Source organism: Phyllopteryx taeniolatus, chromosome 12 (assembly GCF_024500385.1).
Source record: "Phyllopteryx taeniolatus isolate TA_2022b chromosome 12, UOR_Ptae_1.2, whole genome shotgun sequence".
In the NCBI taxonomy this organism is placed as follows: domain Eukaryota; kingdom Metazoa; phylum Chordata; class Actinopteri; order Syngnathiformes; family Syngnathidae; genus Phyllopteryx; species Phyllopteryx taeniolatus.
The window spans coordinates 4,506,770-4,524,173 of record NC_084513.1 but is presented as its reverse complement, the minus strand read 5'-3'; the positions used below and the strand labels follow the sequence as shown (position 1 = coordinate 4,524,173).

Genomic DNA, 17,404 nt, shown 5'->3' with positions numbered 1-17,404 from the left:
TTTTTAATTAACACAAAAATGACAAAATTACTTTTTTTCTTGTAATATTTGTACTCTGTTCTGACAGTAATAGCATTTATAAAAATAAAGAAATTACATCATATAGAAAAATCTTTTTTTCCTACAATACTTAGACTTTATTCTTGCAATATTGTGACTTTTTCTTGGTAAAATATTTTAAAAAATAATACTTTTTCCTTTAAATATTTGTACTTAAATCTCGAAGTATTGCAACTATAAACTGCCTTTTTTAAATCACAAAAAAATAAAAATAATTTCCCATAATAATTACACTTTAACCTTGCAATATTGTGTGTTTCTTTTGTTTAGTTTTTTACAAAATGACTTGTTTTTCCTTCTATTTTCACTTTGACCTTGCAATATTCCAGTTTATGAAATTTTTTTCAGGTCACAACAAAAGAAAATTTTCCATTATATTTATACTTTATTCTTCCACTATATTGCAATATTTTATTTTTACAAAAAAAAAAAAATCACAAAATGGCTACTTGGTTTCTCCTCATATTTTGACATTCCTTGCAATAGTCTAACCTTTTTTTTAAAATGACAGAAAATTACAACTTTTTCCTCATTCTTTTTAGTTTACTCTTATAATTTTATTTTGTCCCTCGTATTTTAACTTTATTCAGGCAATATTGTGAGAAAAATTACAAAAAGACTACCTTTTCTTAGCTAAATTTGTACTTTAATTTCACAATATTCCAACTTCTAAAATATTTTTCTAAATCAGAAAAAATTACCAACTTTTCCCATTACAATTAGACTTAATTCTTGCAATAATGTAATATTTTTTCCTCAGAAAATATTTTTTTAAATCACAAAATGACTACTTTATTTCCTCACAATATTTTGATGTTATTATGTCAACATTAAAACCAGTTTCTTGTAAAAAATTCTCATTATATTACAGTTTTATTAGCATAATTCTAGTGCAGTATTTCTGTTCAGTGTGACATTTTAACCATCCTTGGTGCAGCTACTCAGTGAATACACAGTACATGAATACAGTGGCACCTCAACTTAGGAGTTTTCAATACACGAGTCATTGCTCAACGACTTTTTGTCTTGAGTTGCGAGCGAAAATTTGAGTTAAGCGCACTAGGTATGGTGTCAGCGAAATTCACAAAGCAGTTTGGCAGATAGTAAACAATTGTTCAAAAGAGCTTTCAAGCTGTTTCTTGCCTTTCCCAGTTGATTAAAACAAAGAGAATTACACATGCATTTAACCAAACTTCATAACTTTGTCTTCGCTTAATGCTAACACACAATACAAAACGCCATTGATGGGCTAACAAAACTACCAACGATGTTGCTGTAGTTATAACCTTTTTTTTCTTGTAATTTTTTTTGATATGTCTTGTAGTATTCTGATCATTCTTAATTTTTTTTAATCATTCCTGTAAGCCTTGGGGTTTTCTTTTTCCTATTATATCACAACTGGCATATAATGTGTTGTTTTTTCTTTTAACATTATGACTGTATCATTTGATGTTTTTCACATAAAATTTGGACTTCATACTTGGAAAATTCTTTGGAAAGTCTTTTGTTTTATTGTAAACTTTGGAACACAACCTCTTTCATTATTGATAACTATTTAGGCCTACTAGGCACCTGTATTTTAATGTTGCTCATTTTAGTGCGACTTGGAACGGCAATTACTTTTTTGGGTGCTACTTGGTGTAAAAAAATTTAGAAGCACTGCTGTAGAGCGTTATTTTTCTTAGTTAAAAAAAATTCATTTTTTGGAGAGTTTTTTGTGTATGTGTGGGGGGGGGGGGGGGGGGGGGGGCTGGAACGGATTAATGGGATTTCCATTCATTTCAATGGGGAAAATTGATTTGATATACACATGATTTGAGTTACGAGCGTGGAAGGGATTAAACTTGTAAATCAAGGTGCCACTGTAGACGAATATTAATGCCTACAACTTGGTAATTGTCCAAATGAGTCAACAGTAAGCGTATTTCTATATAAAAACACTCCAATGATGTCACTTTGCTGTGCTTATTTATATACTGTATGTATATTTATATATATAAAAAAAAACATGCTCTGCGTTATATTGCTAAGAAAATAAATAGTATCTATATAACAACATACTTTATTACTGTATCAAGACTATCATTCCACAGGCTATCATTATCTTGTACAAGGGGCTTTCATTCAAAGCCTGCGGCCTGGCTTGCGATGAGGGTGATAAGAGTCCTGGTAGGGGTCTTGGAGGTACGGCTCCTCCTTCACCAGAGGAGACTGGTCGCAGCTGGGCTGGGAACCCGACGAGATCCGGTGGAGACCAGTCCTAACCCTCTCATTCTGCACGTTTTGGTCAGCTGGCATCAGGCTGCTGCGACGCTCCACTGGCGACATCGTGTTGGGTGTCGGGAGGTTACATTTGCGTAATTGGGCCTGTTTGGATGCAAAGAACAAGTTTTTTGGAGCGTCTGCGCATGCTCGGTCTTAATATAAATGCATGGTGACATCATTGTTTACGCACTTGAAAATATGGGGGCGTCCTACCAGAGCTGGTCTGCGACAGATGTTTTTAACTACTTGTAACTTGTTTTTAATCAAGCAGTTGCTTTTATAAAAGTGTAAAAAATATTGAAACTACTGTGCTAAATAGATGACTGACCTCCATCTTGGTCAATGACGTGAAGTTTACATCGATCTGCGCATGTCACACGTCTGTAAAACGGCTGTTCTGATTAAATCTAGTGACCCACGGAAATACCAGATCAGAATAGATCACGTGTCATGTAAACAGTTGACCAGAGAGCTTCAATCGGAGTGATTTCAATCAGATTGACAAAAAAGTCTGCACACAAACCTGGCTTATAATTAATTAATGTAATATTACAATTTTATCTTTTAACATATTACGACTTTAGTCTCATAAAATGACAACAACTTTTGCCTGGCTTTTCTGACTTAATTCTCTTATAATCATGATTTTGTTTCTGGTAAAATGACGATTTGGTTGAGTTTGACCTGAAAGACGGCTGCAGGATACGGCAAGAGGGCGCCGGCACTCAGGTTGCGTGCTGGCATGCTGTTGAGTGCTGGGGCGTGCGTGGCTCGCCAATACGCCTCCAAGTAGTCAGCTAGGTGCTCACAGGCGTCCTCCAGCTGGTTCTCGTCCAGGATGATGTCAAACATCTCCTGTCGCACGGGACGGGACGAGTGAAAATGACGGTGAAAAACGACGCCAAAAAAGGACGGAGAGAAACCGTGGCCACTCACCGAAGGACACTGGGAAAGTTTTTCGGCCGCCACCAGCTGCACGTTCAGGTGTTTGCTTTGAGATTTTCCCCGAGACTTGATCAAACGCTGGAGGACCTAAAAGGTGTGCAAACAACAATCAGCATCCGGAGCCACTTTGTGCAGACTTTCCTTTAAACTCACCTTGGGCGAGGACACTTTGACGTGAACCAGGATGGGTGCCAACGAGGTCTTGATGAGCTGCGCTGGGTGATTGACCGTGTCGGCGTCCAGCACGACCAACTGCAGCAATCGCGCCAGCTCGAAAATGCGCTCGATCTCGCTCTGCACCTCAGCTATGCAAGCACCAAAGACATATCAAAGACACCTCATAAACAATCCAAGACAAGTCAGACATATGAAAGATACATCAGGGACATCTCAGACTCGTCCAAGACACATCAAAGAGACCCCAAAACACATTAAAGAATGAAAAAATAAAAAGGTAAATAAGACACATCAAAGACTAATTTCAAAACACATCAAAGACACAGTCAAGACAGACGCAAGATACGCAAAACCTATCAAGACACCTCTAAGACAACCAAATACATATCATATCAAAGACAATTTAAACACACCTAAGACAACAGAGACACACCCCTAAGACACAAACAAGATGCTTTAAAAACACCGAAGACACATCCAAGCCAGAATTAAAGACACCCAAGATACATCAAAGACACTTCTAAGATACCAGGCATCCAAGAAACATTTAGGCCATCACAAAGACACGCAAGGCATATCAAAGGCACATTCAAGCTACAACAAACACACGTCTAAAAGACATCCAAGACAACTCCAAGATTCAGCAAATAAAACATCCCAGTCATTTTTAAGACACCTCTCAAGTAAGATGTCTCAAAGACACCTCAAAACACAGCTAAGATATCTCCATGACATAGATAAAAGGCAATTCCAAGACACCGCTATCTAAGACATCTCAAAGGCAGATCGAAGCCAGATCCAAATCAAATTAAACAACAATGAAGCTACACCCAAGACAAATCCACGATATGTCAAGACACATCAAAGAGACAAATCCCTCCTGAACATTAACTGCATTTTAAAGACACTTCCAAGTTATCTCAGACACTTCAAAGAAACACCAAAGACATCAGACATCTTAAGATTTCTCCAAGACACATCAGACCCCACAAACAAACATCAAGACACACCAAAGACACTCTGAGACACACGCACATCATTGAGTGACGGTGTTACCGATGCTGGCGTTGCGGGTGTTGGACCGGTCAATGATGGCGCGCTTACTGGGATTGTTTAGCACTGATCTCTTGGCTAGCGATATGTCGGCCGTGACCCTGGTGATGGAGATCCTGCCAACGCAAGACAAACTGCGCCGGTCATGTGATGGCTCCATCACATCACCTCAAAGACAAGTGCACGGGAGGGGTTTACCTGCCGTCGAACCTGTGCTTCAGGAAGTCGAATAGCGCCTTCTGCATCATGTCGGTCACCTGCAGACAGGGAAGGCGCATGTGTGTGTGTGTGTGTGTGTGTGTGTGTGTGTGTGTGTGTGTGTGCAAGTTTCATTTTCATATAATTTGATCAGTAACGGCATAGACACACCCCACTGAATTTTATTTTGAAAATCGATTAATTTTACTGATATGAGTATTTGTATTATTTGCAGTTGTAATCAGTCAAAAGGTAATAATGGTTTCTAAAAATAAAAAAATAAATAAAATAAAAATAAGTTCTGTACACATTCATTGCCAAAATTTCTTTTCTGTATGTATCCCTCATAAAATGTTTTCTGAAGATGCTAACTCCATTTTTGGATATATAGGATTTTCCCCCTATTAATTAACATGAGTTTTCCATGAAAAGTAATGCAAATGCATCTTATTGTGTTGAGTTCCTTTGCTTCTTTTTTTTCAAATGTCACTCAAGCTTTCTTTACCATTAATGCCACTGGTGGGAGCCTCATTACGTTGTTGCAATACACGAGAGGGATCAATGATCTGAAGTGCCAGCATGCGGCAGTCATTTTGCATTCACACAATAGCAGACAGCAAAATAGATGGTGTTATTTCTGAGGTATGTATGAATTTGTGGCGATATCAGAACTATTGCATGTCTTTACCGTTATCACGAATGTATAAAGACAAGAGTGTAATGGGTTTAATGAGTACTTAGGATCATCATGAAGGGCAACACATAAATTGTGCGACTGCTATGAAGCTGTTTATGTCTTTACCAGTATACAAGAAGTGAATTTCAGTGGACCACCACCAATTGTTCTGTCAACAAAGCTGTGGCAAAACTGGACTTGCTTATCATTGTTTATGATTTTCCCATTCAAGTTGAAGAAATCTTGTTCAGATTCCATTTGCACTGGACTGCCTTGAAATGTGTGTATTTATTTCTTGGTTGTCTTAACCATTATGGCCTCAAATTTGAAATCATCAATAACTTTTTGAAAACAGGACTTCAAGCATGGCTGTTTCAGACATTGAAACATATGAAACCAGTTCAGGGTGTACCCCGCCTACCGCTCGAAGATAGCTGGGATAGGCTCCAGCAGCCCGCGACCCTAGTGAGGATGAGCGGTGAAGAAAATGGATGGATGATGATGATGATGATGATGATGATGCGGTCCTACCTCATAGCCTTTAAGCGACGGGCCCACCAGGACCACCGGCCTCATGGACGGGACCACGTCATACGGGGGGGCGTGCTCAGCCTAAACAGGAGACATGTTATACTATATTTGACCACAAATGTGCAATATATGTGCACAAAAATCCCATAGTGCCACAAAAGATGTATTTTGGCTCAGAAAAAAATTAATACTATGGCACCCGAACACAAAATATTCTCACAGAAATGCTGCATTTGGACATAAATATGCAATATTTTTGTGCAAAAATGTAATATTACCACCCGAAAATACAATATTCAGGCACAAAATGGAATGGGTGCTCATCAAGTTTTTTTTTCGCACAAAAAAATGCTATACTTTTTACCAAAACATGATATATTGTCAAGAAAATGGTCCATTTAATGACAAAACTGCAAAATTGTTCACATAAAATGCAATATTTGTGCACAAAAAGTGAAGGGTGTTCACCAAAATACTGTACTTTGCTCCCAAAAAGCATATATTGTAGTAACAATTACATATTTGGCCAGAGAAGTGCAATGTTTGTGCACAAAAATACAAACCCCAATTCCAATGAAGTAAAACATAAATAGAAACAGAATACAATAATTTTCAAAGCCTTTTCAACCTATATTCAATCGAATACACTACAAAGACAAGTTATTTAATGTTCAAACTGATGAACGTTGTTTTTTTGCAAATATTCTCTCATTTTGAATTTGATGCCTGCAACGGTCTCCAAAAAATAAACAGGGACAAAAATCTTCAATTATTACAGTAGAGTAGTAAAATAAAGTTCAGAATGTAAAAATAATAACAATAAGACCAATACAAATGAAATATTCCAAACATTAAAAAAACAGATTTAAAAACATTTCAAAATAAAAATCAAAGTTACACTCACCACTTTTTGTTTCTGCTTCCCTGTTGATGACAAGAAAATCTGAATGAGGAAGGATCACAAAAAATAACAACAAACTGTGCCCCCACCACTTGAGAACAGACCAGATCCTGTAGGACCAGAGCAGATAAAACCAGCTAAGACTGGATCAGACCAGTTAACAACACCAGATCAGACTGGTTCAAACCAGTCTGGACTGACCTGCACTGTTTGGTGTACTCTTGAAGGTTCCTGACATGATGTCTCCTAAACTGGACGACGAGTTCCCGCTGGACTTGTTGTGACTGCTGGACCATAAGTCACAAAAAAAATAAACAAATAGAAGCCTTGTTTTATTGTAATAAAGTTATTGTAAAGGAAGAACAAGGGAGTGACCCCTGGAAGCGTCCTTTCTTGCTGTCGTGTTGCAGGCGAATGTTTTCCAGCTTGAGAGGACTCGGAATGAAGCCGACGTCGCACCCTTCCTTCACCAGCCGACCGAGCCACCACTCATTGCTGTACTTCTGCACAATCAAACACAAAAATAGGCCACTTTGGTTTTTTTCTCAACATTATCGTTTTCTTTTTTTACAAATTTAAACTTTGGTTTAGAATTATTTTGTTTTTGTTGAAAACCTATAAATTGTTGTAATGAAAAAATTTTTTTCTTGCACATATATATATATATATATATATATATATATATATACTGTATATATTATTTTATTCTTGAAAATGTAAATTCTTTCTAAAATATACAACTTTTTTCTTTTGTTTCATCTTGAAATGGACATTTTTTTACTTTATAGATAACTGACTTTTTTCCCATAAAAAAATAAAACATTTGTCTCCAAAATATCTGACTTTTCTTGAAGTACAAGCTTTGCTTCGAAATTATACTTTTTTTTTTTTTTTTTTTAGACTAAAAGTGCCTTTTTCCCTTCAAAATACAGAAATGCGTTTGAATTTCAGAAGTAGCGTGTAAGACCGCCGCTCCCAAAATGCCCGATTAATTGATCATACATGCAAAAGTGTTCCTCAACTTACATGGCTTGTTTGTTCTATTTTGATCAGCTCTGGTGCTCCTTCGTGTCCGCACCATAACGCTAAAGGCACGCCCCCAGTAGGTATATAGCGCCGGTCAAGCCAGCCTCCACCCGTAAAGTAGCAATCAAGCCAGCCGCCCCTAATTTTGTTCATACTAGGCATTACGGTAATAAATTGCCAACTCGCGGCGAAAGCCACCTTCAAAATAAAAGCTTCCCAATAATACGGACGTCAATGTTCTTCGGTTAAGGAATGCAACCAGCAAGGTTAATTTGAATCTTGAGATGCATTAACAAATGTAGTTTATTAGTTTTCGGAGACTTTTATTTTGAAATACAATATCAGATCTTCATCAAACCTCTTTTAGTGGAGTCCTTGGTGGTCTGGCAGCGCCTCGCATGGCAGCAGTCGCCCATTGGTTTATGAATGTGTGTGTGAATGTGAGATAAATGTATGTAGATAAAGTGCTATATAAGTGCAGTCCATTTAACATTTATTTTTCCTAAGATATCAAATAAACTACATTTTTTAATGTATCTCAAGATTCAAATGAAATTTGCTGGTTGCATTCCTTAACCGAAGAGCACTGACGTCCGTATTATTGGGAAGCTTTTATGTTTGCGACCTATTTCCGTAATGCCTAGTATGAACAAAATTAGGGGCAGCTGGCTTGACTGCTACTTTACGAGGAACTGAATGAGGCGAGGAGAGAAATGGAACATTGGGTATCCGAGAGACCTTGCGGAGCTGTGAATTGCAAACAAAGGCTTTTGTAGAAAGTATTCAATAAATACCAGTTGGCGTGTTCAATACTTTTTCCCTGTGTCATTTCATTTCATACAACTTAATTTCTGAGCTAATTTGTTCTACTTTCTGTGTATGTATGGGTTACTAACATCTGGTGCAAAATTCATGTCAATAGCACCTTTGGAAATACATTTAGTGAGAAAAATGGAGATATGTTAAATACTTATTTCAGCCGCGCACGCACACACACACGCACACACACACGTGCGCACACATATAGGGTGTACCCCACCTCTCGCCCAAAGTTAACTGGGATAGGCTCCAGCACGCCCACGACCCTAGTGAGGATAAGCAGTCAGGAAAATTCTAATTCAAATTCTTTACATTCTATTTAATTATGTTACTGATCTATGTTTTTATACAGTACAACACTGAAGAGTATAGTTTCTCTTCTTAAAAATCACCCCAAAATGGCATTTCCATTAGTTTCATTGGAGAAAGATGATTTGAGAAGCAAGTTTCTTGAGTTACGAGCATGGAACGAGTTAAACTCATAAGGCACCGCGGTATTAGTACAGTATAATATTCTAATTATTTAATATTATATGAAAATATAAGACTTTTCTTCTGGAAAGTAAGCTACTTTTTAATCTGTCAATGTATTAGTCCACCCACACACAGGCAAACAAAGAGGTGGCGGCGCACCTCTTTAATGTGGAGAAAATCGTTGGCATCAAAGGAGACGGCCGTGCCTTCCACAGGGACGTCCTGGTCCAGAGCGCCGCAGTAACTGACGTTTGTCCTCACGGCAAACGCCACCGCTTTGCTCTGCCACACATCACAGCATACCAAAGAAACTCACACGACAAGATAAGATAAGGTGAGATAAGATAAGGAAGCGCCACCGGTGTAGCTCAAGTTTGGACCTTGGCCCTCTCCAGCTGGAGCTGGGCCTGCTGCTCACGCTCCTGCTTGCCGCCCTCCTTGTCCTCCTCCAGGGAAACGTCCGAGTCGGACGGTCGGCTCGTGTGGGAATCGCTAGAACCCTGCAAAACCACAGATGAAAAAGGAAAAGAAGAAGAGGAAGAACCAATGAGGAGGAAGAACCACAGAAGAACAAGACGAGCAGTGAGCTGATGTTTATTTCATGACGGGTGTACTTTCATGTGGCGAATCAAAGTGTGGACACACAAAAGCGGCCAGTACCGGCCCTATCGTCGACAACCTGCATTGCCATGACGACCGTCAGCCGCCATGTCAGGGAAGAATGTGCCCTTAAAAGTCTTCAGGACGCTGCAATATGAAACAGACGCTAATGTGCATCTGACAATGAGCAACTTTCATCCGGCAGCACAACTTTTAACCGGCACCACTTTCATCCATCCATCCATCCATTTTCTGAGCCGCTTCTCCTCACAAGGGTCACGGGCATGCTGGAGCCTATCCCAGCCATCCTGGGGCAGGAGGCGGGGTACACCCTGAACTGGTTGCCAGCCAATCGCAGGGCACACATAAACAAACAAGCATTCACACTCACATTCACACCTACGGGCAATTTAAAGTCCTCAATTAACATACCATCTGGCACAAATTTCCGCCTGTACAAACTTTATCAAGCACAATTTGCATCCGGCACCACTATTATCTGGTGCCTTTTCTATTCAACACAACCTCTATCCTCTAAAAACTTTTTATACCAAGTCCCACCTCCAAAAATACTTAACTCTCCTAGTACCATTATCATGACCAACATTAAAATACAGTAACGTAGTAGGTCCAAGTGTTTGTCAAAAATGATGCAGTTTTATTTGTGTGTATATTATTGTAAGCACACTCTTAACAGTATGCAGTTCAAACATTAACACTGCGCTTCAACATAGGAAGAGGAAAAACTACGACTTAATGTTTAAATGAAAACCTTCGAAATAAAACCCCAATTCCAATGAAGTTGGGACGTTGTGTTAAACAAATAAAAACAGAATACAATGATTTGCAAATCATGTTCGACCTGTATTTAATTGAATACACTAAAAAGATATTTAATGTTCAAACTGATAAACTTTATTATTTTTAGCAAATAATCATTAACTTAGAATTTTATGGCTGCAACATGTTCCAAAAAAGCTGGGACAGGGTCATGTTTACCACCGTGTTACATCACCTTTTCTTTTAACAACATTCAATAAACGTTTGGGAACTGAGGACATTAATCGTTGAAGCTTTGTAGGTGGAATTCTTTCTCATTCTTGCTTGATGTACAGCTTCAGCTGTTCAACAGTCCGGGGTCTCCGTTGTCGTATTTTACGCTTCATAATGCGCCACGTTTTCAATGGGAGACAGGTCTGGACTGCAGGCAGGCCAGTCTAGTACCCGCACTCTTTTACTACAAAGCCATGCTGTTGTAACAAGTGCAGAATGTGGTTTGGCATTGTCTTGCTGAAATAAGCAGTGGCGTCCGTGAAAAAGACGTTGCTTGGATGGCAGCGTATGTTTCTCCAAAACCTGTATGAACCTTTCAGCATTAATGGTGCCTTCACAGATAAGATGTAAGTTACCCATGCCATTGGCACTAACACAGCCCCATACCATCACAGATGCTGGCTTTTGAACTTTGCGTCCATAACAGTCCAGATGGTTCTTTTCCTCTTTGGCCTGGAGGACACGACGTCCACAATTTCCAAAAAACAATTTGAAATGTGGACTCGTCGGACCACAGAACACTTTTCCACTTTGCATCAGTCCATCTTAGATGAAACTCGGGCCCAGAGAAACTGGCGGCGTTTCTGGGTGTTGTTGATAAATGGCTTTTGCTTTGCATAGTAGAGTTTCAAGTTGCACTTACGGATGTAGCGCTGAACTGTATTTACTGACATTGGTTTTCTGAAGTGTTCCCGAGCCCATGTGGTGATATCCTTTACACATTGAAGTCTGTTTTTGATGCAGTGCTGCCTGAGGGATCGAAGGTCACGGACATTCAATGTTGGTTTTCGGCCTTGCCGCTTAAATGCAGTGATTTCTCCAGATTCTCTGAACCTTTTGATGATATTATGGACCGTAGATGATGAAATCCCTAAATTCCTTGCAATTGTACGTTGGGGAACATTGTCCTTAAACCGTGCGACTATTTTCTCACGCAGTTGTTCACAAAGAGGTGTAGCTCGCCCGATCTTTGCTTGTGAATGACTGAGCAATTCAGGGAAGCTCCTTTTATTCCCAATCATGGCACCCACCTGTTCCCAATTAGCCTGTTCACCTGTGGGATGTTCCAAACACGTGTTTGATGAGCATTCCTCAACTTTCTCAGTCTTTTTTGCCACCCGTCCCAGCTTTTTAGGAATGGGTTGCAGCCATAAAATTCTAAGTTAATGATTATTTGCTAAAAACAATAAAGTTAATCAGTTTGAACATTAAATATCTTGTCTTTGTAGTGTATTCAATTAAATATGGGTTGAACATGATTTGAAAATCATTGTATTCTGTTTTTATTTTTGTTTAACACAACATCCCAACTTCATTGGAATTGGGGTGTATAATAGTTAAATGAAAATGTTACTTAAATGTTTAAAAATGTCACTGATTGTGTAGTGGTACACTCCCCTGACTTTGGTCCGGGAAGCGTGGAACACCCCGAGACTAAAGTAATGTGGCCCTGATAGCGCTGTAGTGGTTCGTGTAGCGTGACACTTGAGGTTTATCTTCGCTTCTTTTTGTGTCTGAAGACTTATCACAGGGGGGTTCAAAGGTTAAAGCATTCTTGTTTGATAGTGTCTGCTAGCACGCGTTACTACACTAACCAGCGTTCTCTAAAAAGAACACGCATGCTTTGTTGTGATCTCATCAACAGTGACTACTTTTATTCTTTGTGAATTATTTCCTCCAATGAGTACAAGAACCACTTATTTCCTCATTGACACAACATTATTTTGCAGTACTACAGACTTTTTTTTGTTTTTTAGTAAACTTGCGACATTAACACTTAAAATGTTTGTCTCGCTTCTATAGAATCTGATATTTTGCATTACTCTTCAAAACATTCATGGGAAATTACTAATTCTTTTGCAGTAAACTTGAGAATTTTTTCATTAATTTTTTAACTCTCCTAAAATGATTTTTTTCCCTTGCAAATTGACCACTTTTGCATTATTTAAAAAAAACTGATCTTGTAAAAATGACATTTTTAAAGAGTAAATTGAATAATTTGTATTGCAAAGCAGTATTACAATTTTCTCTCATAAAATTACAACTTTGCTTTTGTAAAATTACTTTATTACTTCCTCTGGGACTGTTATTACTCATGAAAAGTATTTTTCTTAATCTTTGTAATACACCTTTTTATTGAATTAAAAAATAAGACTATTCTAGCTATATCCACCCCCCCAGGAAATAACAACCTTTTGGAAGTAAAATACAGTCTCTATGCTCAGAAGATTCAGACTTTTTTCTTTTAAAAATACAGCTTTATTCTGATACTATCACAACTTCATTCTCCTATGAAAAATGCTTTATTTTCACAATATTGTAACTTTTTCATGAGAAATAAAAAAAATTTTGTAGTAAAGTAACATTATTTACACAATATTATGACTTCTCCTCACATACAATTCTGACAAAATGGCCCTTATACTCCTTCATAAGAAAAAGTTTGGACGTGACTCTTCTTTCATACACAACTGTTTGTGTGTGACCATGTATTATTTCTAAATGAGTTTGTAGTTATGACATCAAGAAGACGTCAACATGCTTCAGACTCACCGCCTCCCAGTCATCAAATCCATGCAGGTGCAAGTTGGCAAACATCTACAAGGAAACTGTACTTCCTCCACACACGCACAACACAAGAAGAGGAGGAAGAAGAACAACAATGTATTTCCCTTGTTCTTGAGTGAAGGCAGTGTTGCCTCCCCGCCAGCGGACAATCTGACTATGCACTCGGCAGCATGGCGACATACTGTGTCCTCATTGACTGAGGAGGAGGAGGGACAAACGTGTAATTTTTGTGTGCATGTGTGTGCAAATGTGTGCGTGCGAGTGAGTGAGTGACAAAGCAAGAGCTCTGCTCATTCTGAGTGATGCTTCAGTTGTGGTCATTAACAAAGATACAAAAATCAAAATCTACAATAATATAAAATACAAGACCCCACAGCTATCACTGAAATCATTTGAAACTGACAAGCGATTGGTTGATTAATAGAATTGCATACTTTGATTTTCCTGAACACATTAATGGAGTTTTCATTGATTCTCAGTCAGTGGTTTCAGACATTATATACAAAGTACCACATAGTAAAATACTTGGCTCTCCAAGTACCACGATTATCACCAACATTAAAATACAGACGTGTACTAGGCCTATTTATTTGGATAATGTACTGTATTTTTGTTTAAAAAAAAAAAAAAAAAAAAGCTTAAGCCACTGCAACATTATGCACATTTAATTCAGTGATTCCTGCACGTAGTACGAGAGGGAGCCCATGTACTGTATCACTGGTGGTGAACTACTGGTCTAGGTGAACGGAATGATTTTCAAGAAAGTGAAGGGAAAGTTTACATATATATACCCTTTAAGCACTTTTTATTTTAGTCGACTAACTCTACTGCAGTTTTCATTGACTATAATCTTATGGCATTTCGTCAACTAAAAACTAGACTAAAAGTAATACAATTTAGATGACAAAATTTTGACTAAAACTAAATATTTTAGTCTCAAGACTGACTAAAACTAAATTGAGGCTTAAACATAAACATACTGTTACGCGGAGGCTAAAGAAAAATCGTAGAAAAAGTAGCATTCATTTTTCCAAAGTAGTAGTATTTGATTTACAGTTGACAGTTGAGCGTAGCATGGTTTCAGCACATTCAGCGTTTGCTGAGATGAGAGAATTGATTAGATGTGTCACTGTTTTAAAGACTCATTTTTTGATGCTTATACTATTTTTTTTTTTACTATTCAAATTTGACAGGGTTGTTAACAACAATCTTCTCTGTGGTGTGTCAGATTTAGAAGACATTTATTTTCACTTTATTGGGACTTTTCAAAAAAGGGGTTCCAACAATGTGTGCGTCTGTGTAGTGTATGCAAAGAAAAGAACATGGTACCTACCGTGAAACGACCAGCAGGCTCAGTTATGTTCTGAGGCATTCACCGATCACAGGAAATGCCACTAAGTCAATAAATATGTGTATATACTTGCATTCATACAATTGATGTAGAAAGTTCTATAGCAAGTTAATGTGTAGGATTTTGACAATGTAGTGTATATTGAAGTATTTAAATGAGGTATGGATCTTAAAGGTCCCTATTTCCCTAAAAAGCGGATTTTATATACTTTTTTCGCTCAAGAAAATGAAACTGGCAGTCATTTCCAATAACATCAATCCATTTTGGAGCGATTGGTAAATAATTAACTGCCTTTGGAACGCCCCCTTTTCATCTGCTGGGAGTAATCCCCTCACCTCCAAAACGACAACTTTTCAGGAAATTAAAAAAAAAAAAAAAAAAAAAAAGACAGTTTGCTTGAGTTTCCAATCACCACTGTGTTCAAGTTGGTATTATACCTTATATTGCTGTCATTTATTGTAGCACTCTGGCTGAAAATCAAGTATTTAATCAGAAAATGAGCCTAAATATATTACTGCAGACATCATTTGAAAGTACAGAACTTCTCTATGGGATAAATGCCATTATTCAGAAAATTAGATAGGCCCTTAAATGTACATGGTACCTGTCTGAGGATGAAGCTGGTGGACGTGGTGCTGCCATCCGATCGCTTCAGCCGACTCCTCCTGGAGTACGTACCGCCATTCACCTGAAGCGCAAGAAATGCAAAGGGGACACTTTCATACAGTAACAAACTGGGGGGTAAAATAAATAAATAAATACAATAATAATAATTTTAAAAACAATCATAAAGTGGAGAAAATGCCAAACAATTCAGAAACAGCTCAACTTTTAAGTTTAGTCACAAATGTCATGGATTCTATCTATTCTTTGCGACAACTGCAAGTTTGCATCTTACGATATTTCTGATCTATGTGAAGCAAAGGACCGAAAACATCAATCTGAAACAAATGTTTTAAAATGGGCAAACATATAAGTTACTCATCGTCATAGTTGCTAGTTAGAATCTTACAATGTTTCCAATCTATTTAACTATATCTATACAAAGGATCGAAAAAGTCATACAAAAAGTTGGACTTGGGGAAACTGCAAACTAAATCTGACAAATTTCACTTTTAATTTACTTATCGTGAAAGTTGCTAGTTAGCGTCTTACGATATTTACGATTGATGTAATGATACGTAAAGGATCAAAAAGGAAATATTTTTTGGGTTGTTGTAATTGGTGAAACCGCAAAGGGAATTAAAAACTGCAATCACATTTTTTGCCATCATGTGATAGTTGGTAGTTATATGTGATATTTACTACTATCTATTTAACAATACGCAAAGGGTACAGGAGAAGCAAGTTAAATTAAAATTGTAATTTAAATACAAACAAAAAAAATAAGTTTTTAGCATCACAAAAGATCATTTTGAGTTAGCACCTTCTAATATTTTTTCAAATTTAACAACGGACAAGTCATATTTTTTTTATAAATTATACTGTGCCTCATGATATTTTTGATTCATCTAGCTAATATGCACAGGATCGAAGTAACTCGAACTTTAACTAACAAATTGACTCTCGAAGTGAATTAGAAACAAACCAGCAGCAGTTTACGTTTTTTGTTGTTAGCGTGCTGTTTTTTCCTGTTTAATGACGTAAAATTGAGGGGAAACTATTGACTAAATTAGAACCGCTCCAATTTGAGTCCCATTTTTGCTATTGCTAAGAGTCATGACGGCATAACTCGTTATCATATCCAGTCTTTAATATGTTGATCAGGAGCTTTTGTGGTCTTTGCCAGTGAGCATCACTATCCAGTGATCTACTTTGAAGTGAGAGGGGGGTCTGCACCTGAGCTGGTGGGGTGACAGTAGGGAGGTTTGGAAGGGGCGGTGATTCATGGCCTCCCCTCTTCTTGCCCCAGAAAAAAAAGATGCTTTACTGTATGCAGCCAAAATTGCATCCCACTTCATTAGGTACACCTTCAAATAGAAATAGTGCCTTTGCAAGAGCTGTTCCTAATATTTTGACCACCTTATTCAGTATTGTACAAGTGCGCATTGAATTCTTACATCAGATCTCGTGACAGCGTTTACTGCACAAATTAACACACTCAAATACCAATATTAATAAAAACATAAAATTTGCATTTAAATATTGTGAATGCACCTGGAAGGCGGACTTCTGCGCACCGTCGGCTGGCCCGTGTCTGCCGTAGATGTGCCGGGACATGCCGGCCAGCTCGTCGGTCCAGGGTGGAGGCTGCCGCTCGGCGCCGCCCCACTCGGGCGCCGGTTGCCCGGCGAGAGAACCAGATGCCACCGCCGGCTCCAGTTTGGCTCCGCGAGGCGTCGGTTCCGCCCTGACAAAGCTGAGAGAGAGCGTCTCCGTTCGTGCGTTCGTCTGCTGCTGCTGCGCAGAAAGACGCTGAGGGGGGAAAGTGCCAGCAAGCCCAGCCCCACTGCTCGCGATGCGTTCACTGACCGCACGAAATATCACCAGTTTTAAAACACGAATCGAACACAGCGCAAAAATAACAATCGTCCCATCCATCCATATACTTCGTGATGCGTTCACTGACCACATAAAATGTCACTGCTTCAATTCAACACACGTGAAATCATCACAGCATACAAAGACCGAGTGGCGATGCATTCACTAAGCACAGGAACCATCACGAATTAACTTGGATATAATACCTCTCAGTTCAGTTTGGTTT

The 17,404-nt window shown here is 38.3% G+C and overlaps 1 protein-coding gene across 4 annotated transcripts; it reads right to left on the bottom strand.

The window, feature by feature from the left end:
• Positions 1 to 914: 914 nt before the first annotated feature.
• Positions 915 to 17,253, bottom strand: cacnb4a (calcium channel, voltage-dependent, beta 4a subunit). 4 transcript variants are annotated; one of them, XM_061792678.1, is made up of 14 exons: positions 16,855 to 17,253; positions 15,302 to 15,385; positions 9,506 to 9,625; positions 9,285 to 9,407; positions 7,182 to 7,309; positions 7,008 to 7,093; positions 6,810 to 6,829; positions 5,906 to 5,986; positions 4,699 to 4,757; positions 4,504 to 4,616; positions 3,424 to 3,575; positions 3,262 to 3,357; positions 3,010 to 3,180; positions 915 to 2,427 (listed from the first exon to the last, which is right to left on the bottom strand). In XM_061792678.1, exons 1-14 carry the CDS (start codon positions 17,236 to 17,238, stop codon positions 2,185 to 2,187), a joined length of 1,860 nt encoding a protein of 619 aa, XP_061648662.1. In that variant the 5' UTR covers positions 17,239 to 17,253; the 3' UTR covers positions 915 to 2,184. The 4 variants fall into 4 exon arrangements, with proteins under 4 accessions (XP_061648662.1, XP_061648665.1, XP_061648664.1 ...); XM_061792681.1 differs by having other exon boundaries at positions 4,552 to 4,616; XM_061792680.1 differs by having other exon boundaries at positions 7,008 to 7,090.
• Positions 17,254 to 17,404: the final 151 nt, after the last annotated feature.